Source organism: Adiantum capillus-veneris, chromosome 12, assembly GCF_014529385.1.
Source record: "Adiantum capillus-veneris isolate H3 chromosome 12, ASM1452938v2, whole genome shotgun sequence".
Taxonomy (NCBI): domain Eukaryota; kingdom Viridiplantae; phylum Streptophyta; class Polypodiopsida; order Polypodiales; family Pteridaceae; genus Adiantum; species Adiantum capillus-veneris.
In genome coordinates, this window is record NC_140942.1 from 25,294,887 (window position 1) to 25,308,777 (window position 13,891).

Genomic DNA, 13,891 nt, shown 5'->3' on the forward strand with positions numbered 1-13,891 from the left:
GTAATGGGGGAGCCCTCTGATAAGCTCACTCAAAGATGAAAGAGCTGAACTAATTATGTCATGTTACTGATTAGTTCCATAAGCATGATAGTTACTCAAAGATGAAAGAGCTGAACTAATTTATGTCATGTTACTGATTAGTTCCATAAGCTAATAATGTAAACCTAGTATGTGCCCACGATTTTTGAAAAAGAAAATCTTGGCAAATGCGGGCGGAAAAAAGCGAGATTGGAGATGGAGGTCCCGACTGCAGCGCTCGGAGGGGAGAGAGAGAGACAGAGAGAGCGGAAGCTGGAAAGGGGGGAGATACGAGGCGGCCATTGGGAGATGCGAATGCGACTGCTGGGGCACAGAGGAGATGAGCTGTTTTTTTTAATTTGTGGCTCGCTTTGAGCGACAACATCGACTAGATGTAGAGTTGGCTATTACAGCTGCAGAGGAGGCGTTTGCTCAGATGTAGCGAGCTCGAATCCGGCACCCACCTTTTATTAGAGATTATACAGATCTCAGATCAGTCCTAGCATTGCCTCGGGACTTAAAGGAAGGGATCGCAGGAGGTAATGAATATAATAAAAGATGAACCAGTATGTACCACTAAACCTAGTAGGGAGGGGACCCTTTCAGCAAATAAGCCTCAACAAAGGTGGTAGCTTGTAAAACCTTGCCATATGCTTTTATACATACTTTTAAAACGAGGTCTTGTTGGGATTCGTCACACAACTGACGAAAAAGCTTGTGGGACGATCGCTCTTAAGAGTGTGGATACATTCAGGTGAAAGGGGAGTTGGAGCTAGAGTTTAGGTAGAATTGCATCGGCTCATCGTTTCCCCTATATATGTAGTCCTTAATGAGTTAACTAATTCTCTTTCTCTGCATTTCGTCCCTTTCACGCTCTCTCATCTCACATCATACATGTAGGTAGAATGTCCCATCATTGGAGATGCACATTTTCTTGCTTCCACCAAAACCAAAGGCATCAACAAATATCTGAGAGCAAAGTTAAGGAAAGGAGTGAAGGACATCGCATGAGACTAATGTCATCCTAAAATCTTCAGCTTCTGCTTTGCTTGTGTTTGAAATATAAAGGGTGGGATGCAATCAAAATGGTTCAGTCGTGAAAAGCTTGTTGTTGCTCCATAATGCTTGTTGCTGCTGGAACATTACTTATGTTCTCTTCAAGGCCCCTGCCTTGATAGAAGATTATGTTGTGGGTGTAAAAGACCAAGGAGAGATCATTGAGGCAATCACCTACCTCTCATGAGTATATACAAACACTGAATAAGCTGCTAGAATACACGCCGCAAAATGTTTGACCCTTCATGGTCATTCACTTGATCTCTGAGGGACATTAACTAAGCCACCAATATTGTAAATCAATGCATGATCTTCACCATAGAGCTCTTGAGCTGTGGATGTCTGGTAACCTTCAGAGAGTCCTGGTAAGCAGCATCTGCATAGATGTTAGACATACAAACATACGCTGCAGTATTGCTTTCGTCCACCATCACTGCATGTTTAAAAGCCTGCCTTCCAAGCTCTACATTTTGCCATTTTCGACAAGCGCCTAACATAGTATCCCAAACCACATTACCTGGGTGGAAAGGCATGTTTTCAATCACTGCCACTGCCTCCTCCATATACCCTGCACGACCAAAAACATCTAACATGCAGCTGTAATGATCATGTGCTGGACTGCTGATAGACTTGAAGTACATCTGACCCTTATCAACCTGACCTGAATGACTCAATGCATTGAGGACACTCATGAGTGTAATAGTATTCGGCTCTATGCCTGCCCCAATCATCTTTTCAAATACCTGCATGGTGTTGAGAATCTCCCCAAGCTGAAGTGCATATCCACTTACAAGAGCAGTCCATGTAACAACGTCTTGAACAGGAAGCATGGAAAAAGCATTTTGTGCCTCTATTGGAAAGCCACATCTCGCATAAATATTAACCAATGTACTACCAATGAAGAGCTCTTTTTCTAAACCTTTCATTGTTATCTCTGCATGTAGCTCCTGATTTTGAAAGGTGACTCCAGATTTGCTACAAGCTTTCAGAACGCAAGCATACGTTGAATCATCCGGGCAAACACCCTTAGTCTGCATCCGATCAAAATACTCAAGTGCCTTCGCGTGAAATCCAAAGCTAGTATAGCCACCAATAAGTGCATTCCAGCAAACTACATCCCTGGTTGCAAGTTTGTCAAAAACTTTTTGAGCCGTTGCAAGGAAGCCACATTTTGCATAAAAGTCGAGCAAGGTACAGCCCAGGCCAAGGTCCGCTTCTAAACCCCGCCTGGCAATCTCAGCGTGAATTTTGTGTCCCTTAGGCACATACCCTATGCTAGCACAAGCTTTCAAGATGCACCCAAGCATGATTGGGTGTGGGTAAATACCATGAAGGTGCAATTGGTCAAAACAAACAAGCGCTTCTTCACTATGCCCATTCTCAATGTATCCCGTAATCAGAGCATTCCAAGAGACAGCATCACGAACCGGAAGTCTGTCAAACACTTCCCGTGCTTTTGCAAGCAAACCAAACTTCCCATACATGTGAATGAGCGCACTGCCAACTACAAGGTCTGTATCCAAACCTTTTCTAGCAAGCTTTACATGGATGTGTAGGCCCATGTCTAAATCTCCAATGCTGCCACAGGCTTTCAAGCAACTAACAAAAGTAACAGCATCTGGGCAGGCATGGCCAAGTTCCATATCTCTAAAACAATCGAGTGTTCTTTCACCACAAGTCTCAGCATAGCCTGCGATGAGTGCGTTCCATGTGACCACTCCCTTGACAGGAAGCTCATCAAACACAGCTTGTGCTTCTTGAAGTGAACCCCATCTTGTATACATGTCAACCAAGGTGCTACCAACAGAGAGGTCTACATCCAATCCGACGATGGCAATCTCGGTATAGACTTTGTGTCCATTGTCCATGCTTTCCATGCTGCGACATGCTTTCAATAAGCAGACATAAGTGACACCATTAGGAAATATGCCTTCCTGCTTCATGGCTGCATGGCATTTTAGAGCTTCTTCGCCCAATCCCTGCTCAGCATATCCTGCGATTAGTGCATTCCAAAATACCAAATTTCGAAAGGGAAGCATTGAAAACAATTTCTGTGCAAGCTGTCGGCCATAATTTGTGTTCCCTAGCATGCCACAAGCTTTTAAGGCACAAACAAATGTAACACAATCTGGTGCAATGCCCTGCTGCTGCATCTGTTCAAAAAAGTATAGTGCCTTATGAGCATATCCATGTTCCACATAACCTGCAATAAATGACGTCCATGAAACAACATCCCTCGCAAAGAGCTTGTCGAACAGCTCTTGTGCTTTTGCAAGGGATCCACACTTGGCATATGTATCAATCAAAGCACCACTAATATATACATCTTTTTCAAGCAACTCCTTCCTCATAATCTCAGCATGTAATGCAGATGCTGTTCTAAGGTCTTTAACAACAGCACAAGCTTGCAACAAGGCAACAATGGTATATCCAGTCAGAATTGGAGGTTCATGGCTCTCTTGCATTTTCTGGAATAGCTGAAGAGCATGATGCGGCTCTTCATGCTTACAATAACCCAAGATAAGAGAGTTCCACCCGCGTTCATCATGACACAAAAGCCCATCAAAAACACTTTGAGCCTGATGAATACATCCAACTTCCACCATTATGGAGACGAGCCTATTACCAAGTGAGGGACATGAAATTAGACCATTTCTCTGCATATATTTCTGCAGGCGTAATGCACGTTCTTGGCTTCTTTCCATCTTGCATTTGTGCAAGACACAAGCAAGGTCTTTGACAGAAGGCGGGCCATGGGATCCTTGCTCCAAGTACAGGAGTGCATCATCGAGACAAAGCTGATATAACTCCTTGCTTCGCTGGGGCACAGTCTGTAGAGGGGGTTCTTCAAGATGCTCAAATTTGAGAATTTCAGACACCCAGCTCGGAATATGGCATCCATTTAGCCACAAGGGCTCCTTCGTGGTTCTATGACAAAAATCAGGCGCCTTAGGATGGCTCTGTAACAACCAAAAGTCCGGGGAAGCGCATCCAATTGAGCAGGTGATGCATCTCTCTTTCTCTGCAGTAAAACGGAAAGACAGGGAGGAACACCCAACTTACTTTGCTGTTGCGGCAGTCCAGCCATTGCGATGGATCTCTGAAGAAATCCTTCCACAAGCGCTTTGCGCGTCCTTGCCCTGCTGCCTGCCGTGCCATGTTTGGCTCGGCTCGCGCAAACTTCCATCGCTAGAGAGAACTGAGGCCGCGACCAACTCCCATGGGTCTTCAATGAAGTGGCAACGGTCGGACATGAATCGCGCTGCCGTTCGATCTGTGGGAAAGAGAGTCATATTTTTACTTAGTAAGTTTCTTTTTGGCGTTCGAAGCTTCGCTTCGACTAGTTTTAAGGGATTGCCCACACCCACATGTCTCAAGGGTTGAACCATAGTGGGCCTAATGAGGTTTCATAAGCTTAGAGGTGGCCACTTGGTCATGAGAGAAGGTATGGAAGACAAAGAGACAATTATAGAGAGGATGACTATAAAAGGGATCGTAGTCGCAGGGATGTTGATCAAAGGACTCGTAGAGAGCATGATGATCACAGGGATGAATACAATGGATATGTTGAATGCAGTGACCATACCAGAAGGGATTGAGATGATAGCAACTCAAGCTCTTAAAAAAGAGTCAACCATAGGAACTTGAGATGTTCAATGTTTTCACTTGTCATGGATCATGGTTGTTGTGTGTAGCTTTAACTATATGCAAACTCTATTTGTAAAAACACAGATGGATAACAATGATCTCAAGGAGAAGATCACTTGCTCTTGCATGTAATGCAAGTATCAATCTTTTGGAAGAAGCGATGGATTTGTAACATTCTCATCCATACAGCTTTGGTTGATAATTTTCTCTTCCAATCATGTGAAGGAGTTGGAGATCAAGTTGGGACCCATGGGTCACACAAATTAGAAGAAGAATCTTTGAACCAGACATTGATTCTACACCAAACACACGCATATCCGAGCACTATATTGAGGAGGAGCACATTGATCAGATTCTTGATGCATTCCTTGACATGAAAATTTAACAGCAAAGGTTGATAGCGAAAGGAGCGAGTCATAGATAATCGAGAAGATGCTACATCAAACAAAACCCCAACAATGTGCTTTGCAATCTTGCATGTCTCCTACTCTATAAAGGAGCTATAATTTTTGGTATTCCGAGTGTCCCTTGTAATGCTTAATCTCCAAGCTTCCTATGGCTAGTCATACGTAAGCGTCACCTAAATTTTTAGGTAAAATTCACTTCCATCCTAACAGCTACTTAAATATTTGATATTTGCATTGGTATATTATCATGACCTTCTTTGTGCCCTTTTGAGTGACAAAGAAATGGCACCCACTAGAGAAGACACCAAGAAGTTTATCACTTTAATTGCATGGATTATAATAAAATCCATGTGTGTCGGAATGATTGTATCCTATTTTGTACGGAAGAATGCCCAAAGTGTGAAGAAAAGCAATACCATTAGGAAAAGTTTGGACTCAAATTTTGACCTTGTAAGAAATGCCATGTCAGCATAGAGAGAGGTAATGGAAAATTCACTTTCTCCTTTTCTATACATGTTTTCCAAACATTCAAATATCTTCTTCATGATAAGGTACGCTTATAAAAAACCCCAACAAGTAATCCAATCATCGAGGTATCCACTTATGAAAAGCTGAGTCTTACCATAGCCCGCACAATATTTTTTGGGTGAATACAAATTCGAGCAAATAATTAAAAGAGTTATTAAGTCCATGTTTCAGATAGAGGAGTAAAAGAGGGCAAAGCAAGGGTAACACAATCTATTATCAATGGCTCGTCAATGCGAAGCGCGACAAATGCATGCTAGCCGATCAGATGCCAAAATGAAAAGGTTGTAGTGCAGTCATTCCTTGCATAGGGCCCTGTAGGCCTTGGGTGGGTATCTCTCTCTCTCTCTCTCTCTCTCTCTCTCTCTCTCTCTCTCTCTCTCTCTCTCTCTCTCTCTCTCTCTCTCTCTCTCTCTCTCTCTCTCTCTCTCTCTCTCTCTCCCGTGCATACTACCATTGAGCAACACCCACAATAAGTACTACAGAGACTCCCTCAACTTGTTCTTGACTTGATTATTTATAATCAGTCGGTTCTATCTAGAACAATCATTAAACTTGGCATATATTTCTTTATCAAGTATTATATGAGTCTCAAACCAATATGTTCTTCACTTGAAAAGTTACAATCAGTCAGTTCTAATATCTCTTGACCATTGACCTAACTCTCAAAGAAGACCTTGTAACAAATGAATATCATATGCACTATAATAAGCATGCAAACAAGCCTGCTGAAGCACTCTGCAAGAACCTGTTGTGACATGTGAGTAAACGAGTGTCCATTAAGGAGTATCAAGCCAATTCAAAATCGTAGAAGCCTTGCTATGGGCAATGCTTGAGAAAATCTTTTTTCCAAAAATTTGGTAAGCCTACACATAAGAATTTTTATACGTAAATTTACTACACTTGTAGTTTTCAACACAAAATTACATTAAATCTGTCTAAATTTTGTAGGTTTTCTCACCTTCAAATATAAAAATTAGAGGTAAATCTCATGATTTGTAGGTAAGATTACACTAAACCTAGGTTTTTTTAAAGCACTGTGTAGGCAGCCATAGCCACCATCCATGGGCAATGCCAATTGGAGGTATGGCAATAGATTGATTGCAAGAAGCAGCGGCGACACACCCCATGCCCCTGTGGAGGAGAAGGCACCCAAAAAGTGTTAAGCTTAAGAATTGTGAGGCTGCCTCCATGGGTCTTAGGAAGCCAAAGAGTTTGTAGAAAAATTTCCTAGCGTGGTTAAGTTTGGATTGACCGCCCAGTTCATGGAGAAGCTTAAAGCTTTGGGTGCAATAGCGATGATGGAGGAATGGGACCTTTTCAAATGAAGCTCATGCATTTCTTATTGTAGCTTTGGCTTTTGAGTATGTTTGTACTCGGCAAACACTCAATAAGGTATGCAATGTGTGATACATGTCACGTGGAAGCTCGACCACCCTCAGTACTATACCCTCCATTGATCTCAACACGCACTCCATCCCTAGCCTTCATCGACATGCCTTCCCATATCACCTATAGTTTTACCAAACTGTTGTTGGCTGCCTTATTTATGTATGCAACACGAGGCCGGATATTGAGTTTGCAGTCTCATAGGTCAGCAGATTCATGCATAGCCCAGGGTCTAAGCCTTGGCAGGTTGTCAAGAGGATTTTTTGTTACTTGAGTGGCACTTTACATCTTGGCTTGTTTTACCCCAAGGGGGGATCATTGCCGCCAGACTTACATGCCTTTTTGGATTCAAATTGGGCTGGATGTTTTGACACACAAGTGCCACAAGTGGTGGTTTTTGTTTCACGCTTGATAGTTCATGTATCTTATGGTTGAGCAAGAAGCAACCCACTTCCAATTGTGAGGTTGAGTATAGGGTAGTCTTCAACAGCTACGATTCAATGTGTATGGCTCAGATGGCTTATGAATGATTTGGGTGTTGAATAGGACACTGCCAACACTATCTACACTGACAATTAGAGCGCATTGGCAATTGCGAGGAATCCAATTTTTCATGCTCACATAAATCACATTGAGGTGCATTACCATTATGTCAAGGAGAGGCTCTCGACTGGAGAGATCAACTTGGCTTATGTGCCAACACAGGACAACCTTGCAGATCTTTTCACAAAGGCATTGTCTCGTAAGAAGTTTGAAGCCTTCCGCAAAGCTTTGGGCCTACTCCCCTTTGTGGGCTGATCATGTCCTCATAGGACATGGCACTTCCCTATACTCTATGTGCCAGCTCTCGTTCATATCATCACTCCCAGAGGGGTATTTGTTACCATATACATGTGGTAGTGATGTGTGTGAACACACTTAGGACCGTCAGGCATTTTCCACTCACTAGGAGGTTTTTTCTCCCGTGCATTGTATATACGTCCATCACTCTAGAGCTACAAATCTTTCTATTGCATACTAAGTAAAACACTCTTTGTTGTGTGCCTTGAGCTTCCTTCATCTTCTCCAAGCTGTGTATGTTTTCTTGTAGCCCTAATTCCAACACTTACGAAACAACTTAGAGAAATAAAACAGCTCTAGGTCCTTGACAAAGAGAAAGAAGAATACGAGACTGTTAGCGGGTCACTGTGGCGGACGTCTGCATCATAGTTTTTTGTACTAACATAATGTCAATATGCAAGGAAGGGACTCGGGATGGGGAACGGATACTTAGTGAGAGTGTCAATCTCACCAAAGTGAACTCAGAGAGCTAATGTAATGGAAATTGCCTATGAACTTTGAGAGGAGCGGAATTAGGAAATTAGGTGAAGCAACATAAACATGGTACCTAGTTGAACTTAATTGATGGTAGCAACATAAACATGGTACCTAGTTAACTTGGCATGAACAATACTTTTGCAAGAGAGAGAGAGAGTTTAGAGAACATGACAATAGTTGAGGACCGGATTCATATGGAGCCGGTCCCCCCTCCAATAGGCATTTGTATTATAGTTTCTCCCATCAAGAGAGACTTGGTACAATACAATCTTTGTGCTCCTTGTAACCTAGGTGATACAATGAAGATGGAAAGCTTCATGCATCACAAGCATAACATAAACTTGAAGAAAGCATTAACTATCCCAAGCCTCAGTCCCAAGGCCTCAAACACCTTCGAAGGTGGAGAGAGCTAGCGGGGAATGAGGATAGGGAAGAGGAAGAAGAAACATTCCATAGGAGAAAGAAATAGTTTCTCACTTATCATTACTCTTCTTGCTAGCATACATAATAGCATAGTAATGAATATGGAGAAGATGGCAAGCTTAAGCATTGAACCATGACTCTTGACTGGATTTGCATTCCATAGTCAAGAGTGTTGGTGTAGGCTTTCACTCTCACAAGCTTGGAGAAGGAGGTGGTGTTCCTCAACTTTCACCAAGTGAGAATGGCCTTGCAAATGAGTGTGTGTGTGTGTGTGGAGTATATCCCCCTAGCACCCCCCCTCCTTGCTTTGGGCGAGTGGTGACCTTTTTGCATGTTGCAAGCTCATTGGACCCCTCTTTAGCCCAACCAATAGCATTCAAGCACACCATATGGTTAAGCTTAGTGAGAGTCTGACATGTGTCTCATGTGCTCTTTTAGAATTCCCCTAACTTTGAGATTTTTATGCATAGGAAGTTTCTCAAGCAACTTCCTCATTAAATGTGTAGGTTCTCTTTTTGACTCAAGCATCTAACCCCCCATGCATAGGAAGCTTCTCAAGAAACTTCCTCATTAAATGTAACAAGTACCTCAAGTATCTTAGTCATCAAGCATGACAAGCACCTTAGGTGGAGTTCCCACCTCAAGCACAGCCCTAGCTTGCTTAAGTTTAGGTTGGGTTCCCACCTCAAGCTCAGCCCTAGGGTCAAAGGACTTTTAACACTAACCATTGGAGGTCTTTAATGAAGCTAACCCTAAGGTCTTTTAAGCTTCATTACTTAACCTTGCTCTTTCACAGACCATCTCTCATTTGGGCCCCTTTACCATTGGTCCCGTGTTGAGATAGATCCGTAAGCACATGTCCATATTCTAACCCTTGTTCCTGTTTATTATCCCATATTAAATGATCAGTTTAATATGAGAAAATCATTTGGTGGTTAGATATTAGATATTTAATGACATTACCTCTCTCTTGAAATCATAGTCGTCCTCGACTATGAGGTAAAAGAGATAAAGTCATAGTCATTAGTCAATTTGTCTTAGCGGGTGTAGAGGATCCCTTTTTACCCTACGACATCATTCCAAGATCGATGACTTATCCATTTGGTGTTTGGGAGACATAGTCAGTGCCGCAAGCATGTCTGCTCTTTAGTCCATTTCATCCTCCCAAGTAGAGTGACAAATTCTACATGGTGTTTGAGAGATGTCGTCATCCCAAACATGATTCTTAGTATACATACTACTTAAATTTGTGCGCAATAAAGAGAGAATTAGTCTTATAAGACAAAAAATTTGATCATTTTAAAAGAAACATGTACATTTGGTAACTCTAATGTAGCATTGTAAGCGTTGACAAGGTTCATACTATCCTTAAGCTGGATTCCTTGCATCCACCTAGCATCTTCAAAAGGATAGTTTTTGAACTTAATAAGATACCGTCGGATAATCTTGCCATGTCGTAGTACCTTGTCTTCATGCCGAAGGATAGCTTCGGGTTGTAGTACCTCTTCTTGATCTTCGATTTCGGGAGGGTCTTCAATAATTGGTTCATTTGGAGGCTCTCCTTTGTAGGGCTTGAGTAAGCTCACATGAAAAGCATTATGTATGAGCCAATGGTTAGGTAACTTGAGTTGATAAGCCACCTCATTGATTGGCTTCAAAATTTGAAAAAGACCATAGTATCTTTTTGCTAGTTTAGCATAATACTTTTGATGGCCCGTAGGATTTTTGCCCGTCGTTTGCCTCAATCGAGCCTTAGGAAACTTAAGTAAGACCCAATCATTTTCTTTGACCGTTAAGGCCCTTCTGTGCTTGTCAGCAGCATCTTTTTGCCTTAGTTGGGAGATGGATATAGCCTCCTTAATCTTTTGAGAAGATGTTTGCAAGTCACGGCTATACTCATCAGCAGCGAACATCTTCACATGTACTTTAAGTAGCAAGGGACTTTTAGGTCTTCCCTCTATGATTTCAAAAGGTGCTTTTTCCGTAGAAGTATGGATAGTATTATTATACGCATACTCTACAAGAGGTAAGTACTTCTCCCATTGTGAGCGTTGATCTACTTCTGTAACATAGGTCTTTAGTAGATCAAGAATCGTAAGATTGGGCTATCTCACTTTGGCCATCCGTTTGTGGGTGATAGGCCAAAGAGAAATTCAATCTTGTACCTAGATTTTTGAAGAGATCTTTCCAGAAATTACTAATCATTCTACGATCTCTATCTGACACGATGGATGTTGGCAATCCATGGTGTTTGAAAATCTGTGATATGAGGAGAGTTGCCATTTGGTGTGCCTTAATAGTCTTCTTAATAGGGATATAGTGTGTTTGCTTGCTAAACCTGTCGACTATTGTCCATATTCGCGTATTCCCATGGATAGATTTTGGTAATCCAAAGATAAAATCCATGGATATACTCTCCCATGGTGAATTAGGATTTGGCAATGGCTGGAGTAATCCAGGTTGATTCCCTCTATCATACTTGGTCTTTTGGCATACTACACATTTTGAAACATACTCTTGTATGTCCACTTTCATGGTAGGCCAATAAAAGTATGTCTCTACTCCTCAAAGAGTAGGTTGAATGCCTCTATGTCCCGCATAGGGAGGAGCATGGGATTCATACATGACTTTCTCATGAAGGGAGTGGGTAACACATAGCCTATTGCCATGGAGAAGATAACCATCCTGCAAGGTGAATGGTTCCTCTTTCTTCCCCAAAGCCAAGTCAGGGTCAGTAGCATACTCATCTATCATAGAAGATAGATCATTGTGAGTCGCTATTGACGCAGCATTAACTTTTGGTCGTCGTGAAAGTGCATCAGCCACTTGATTGTGCCTACCAGCAATGTGAGCAATGTGGAAATTAAATTGTGAAAGAAAATTTGCCCACCTCATTTGTTTGTCAGAAAGCTTTGTTTGCATCATGAAGTACTTGAGACTTTGATGGTCTGTTCGTAAGATGAATGGAGTCCCCAATAGATAGTGCATCCATGTGTCTAGGGCATGTAGAATAGCTAAGAGCTCTTTCTCATAAATGCCTAAGACCCGTTCATCCATGTTGAGCCTTCGGCTCTCATATGCTATGGCATGCCCTTCTTGAAGCAATACTTCTCCAAGGCAATCACCACAAGCATCACATTGGACCTCAAATGGCTTTGAGAGATCAAGAAGCATAAGGACTGGTTGGGAGATAAGCTTCTCTTTGTGATTTTCAAAAGCATTGTGCTCCTTAGCACTCCATGAATACTTAACGTTTTTCTTTGTTAAGTCATGTAATGGTCCTGCTATTTGAGAGAATTTTGCTATGAAGCGTCTATAGTATGCACACATACCAATAAAGCTTCTTAGCTCATGTAGATTCCTTGGTTTAGGCCATGCTTTTATTACCTCCAACTTTGATTGATCCATACGGATACCATCTCGAGAGATAATATGACCTAAGTATTGAATCTCTTGAAGGAAAAATTCACTTTTCTGTTAGAAAAATCTTATTCTCCCTTAATGCTTGAAAAATCACTTGGAGATGTTGCTTGTGTTCCTCCAAGGAATTGGAGTAGATGATGATATCATCAAAGAACACTCCAGTGAATTTGTGGTAGGGTCTAAAAAATTTCTCCATTAATCGATTGAATATAGCTGGTGCATTAGTCAAGCCAAAAGGCATGACTGGATATTCTTAAAGGCCAAACATTGTACGAAATGCGGTCTTTAGGATATCTTCATTCACTATCCTTATTTGATGGTAGCCACTTTTAAGGTCAATCCTACTGAAGTAGGTAGAGCCTTGTAGCTTATCAAACAGATCTTCTACCCGAGGTACGGGAAATCGATTTTTGATAGTGATATGGTTTAGTGCGCAATAGTCCACACACATGCGGTATGTACCATCTTTCTTTTTCACTAAAAGGACTGGAGAGAAAAAGGGAGAGGAGCTAGGCCTCACCATTCCTTTGTCTACCAATTCTTGTACTTGCCTCATGATCTCCTCTTGTTGAGCTTGTGAAACTCGATAGGGAGGTGTTAGGCGGTGAGCTTCCTGATAGGAGCTCAATTTGATGGTCATCATCCCCTCGTTTTGGAGGTAAGTCCATAGGGATATCATCAATAAACACATCTTGGAATCCTTTTAGAAAGTTAGACAAGTCTAACTCTTCTTGATTCCTACCATTTACCTTTGATGAAACATTAGGACCTTTTAGGGATTCTACCCAGCGAGTAAGATCACCCGGAGAATTCAAGTAGCTAATGAGGTAACTTGGTTTGGATTTTGCAATATCGGTTCTTCATGAATTTGCGATTAGGAAGATTGTACTAGAATAGGAATCCCAGCGTCTTGGATCAAGAGAGCAATCACTCAATTGAGGGAAGCCTGAATCAAAGACCACCGTAGCCCTTAGAACCCATTTTAGAGAAGAGCTTCTCTGACACCTTGTCAGAAAGATCATACAGCCTCATGTCTGAAGATTCTAGCAAGTTGAATCCTAAGGGAACAACTTCAATGGGGGCAGGTCCTTCTCAACCTGCATCTGATGTAAAATTGTTGTATTTGAAGTTTCAATTTGAAAATGTCCTTAAGGCCAAAATCTATAAGGATGGAATGGACCGCTATTGTGCTAAGTTGGAAAATAAGCGGAGTGAGTTCAGAGACCTTGTAGATGTTGATTATGACGAGGATAGGTATTTTGACAGAGAGGGAATGATGTACCTAGTGGTTCATAACCCCTTTATTGTGGATGAATGGGGGATGAGTTGCACCAAGGACAAGGTAGATCACGAGCTGGCAGATGAGCCACCCAAGATGGATAAGCAAAACACAGTGCTCAGACGCACCAATGAGTCAGAGCGTCTTAATACAAACAACACGTGTGTGGGGTTATATACGTTTAATAATGGAGAACAAACACTCTATTATAGATGTGATGAACCCCGCATCATGGAATTGAGTGACCGTAAAAAACTATATGTTTTTACGTACACGGAAGGGAGAAGTATTCATGTGGTCATAATAGACAAGTATGGCCAAAAGTACTCTCCTATGGATCGTAAGTAGTTAGAGAGATATACATATTTTGGGGGACCACTCCACCAATACTATGTAAATCCGAAAG

The 13,891-nt window shown here is 41.8% G+C and overlaps 1 protein-coding gene across 1 annotated transcript; it reads right to left on the minus strand.

Annotated features, from left to right (window-relative positions):
* Positions 1-340: 340 nt before the first annotated feature.
* On the minus strand, positions 341-4,349 carry LOC147445468 (pentatricopeptide repeat-containing protein At3g16610-like). Its single transcript, XM_086524988.1, has 2 exons — positions 4,138-4,349; positions 341-4,034 (listed from the first exon to the last, which is right to left on the minus strand). The coding sequence occupies exons 1-2, from the start codon at positions 4,231-4,233 to the stop codon at positions 1,374-1,376; spliced, it is 2,757 nt and encodes a 918-aa protein (XP_086381114.1). The 5' UTR covers positions 4,234-4,349; the 3' UTR covers positions 341-1,373.
* Between the last annotated feature and the right edge of the window lie 9,542 nt (positions 4,350-13,891).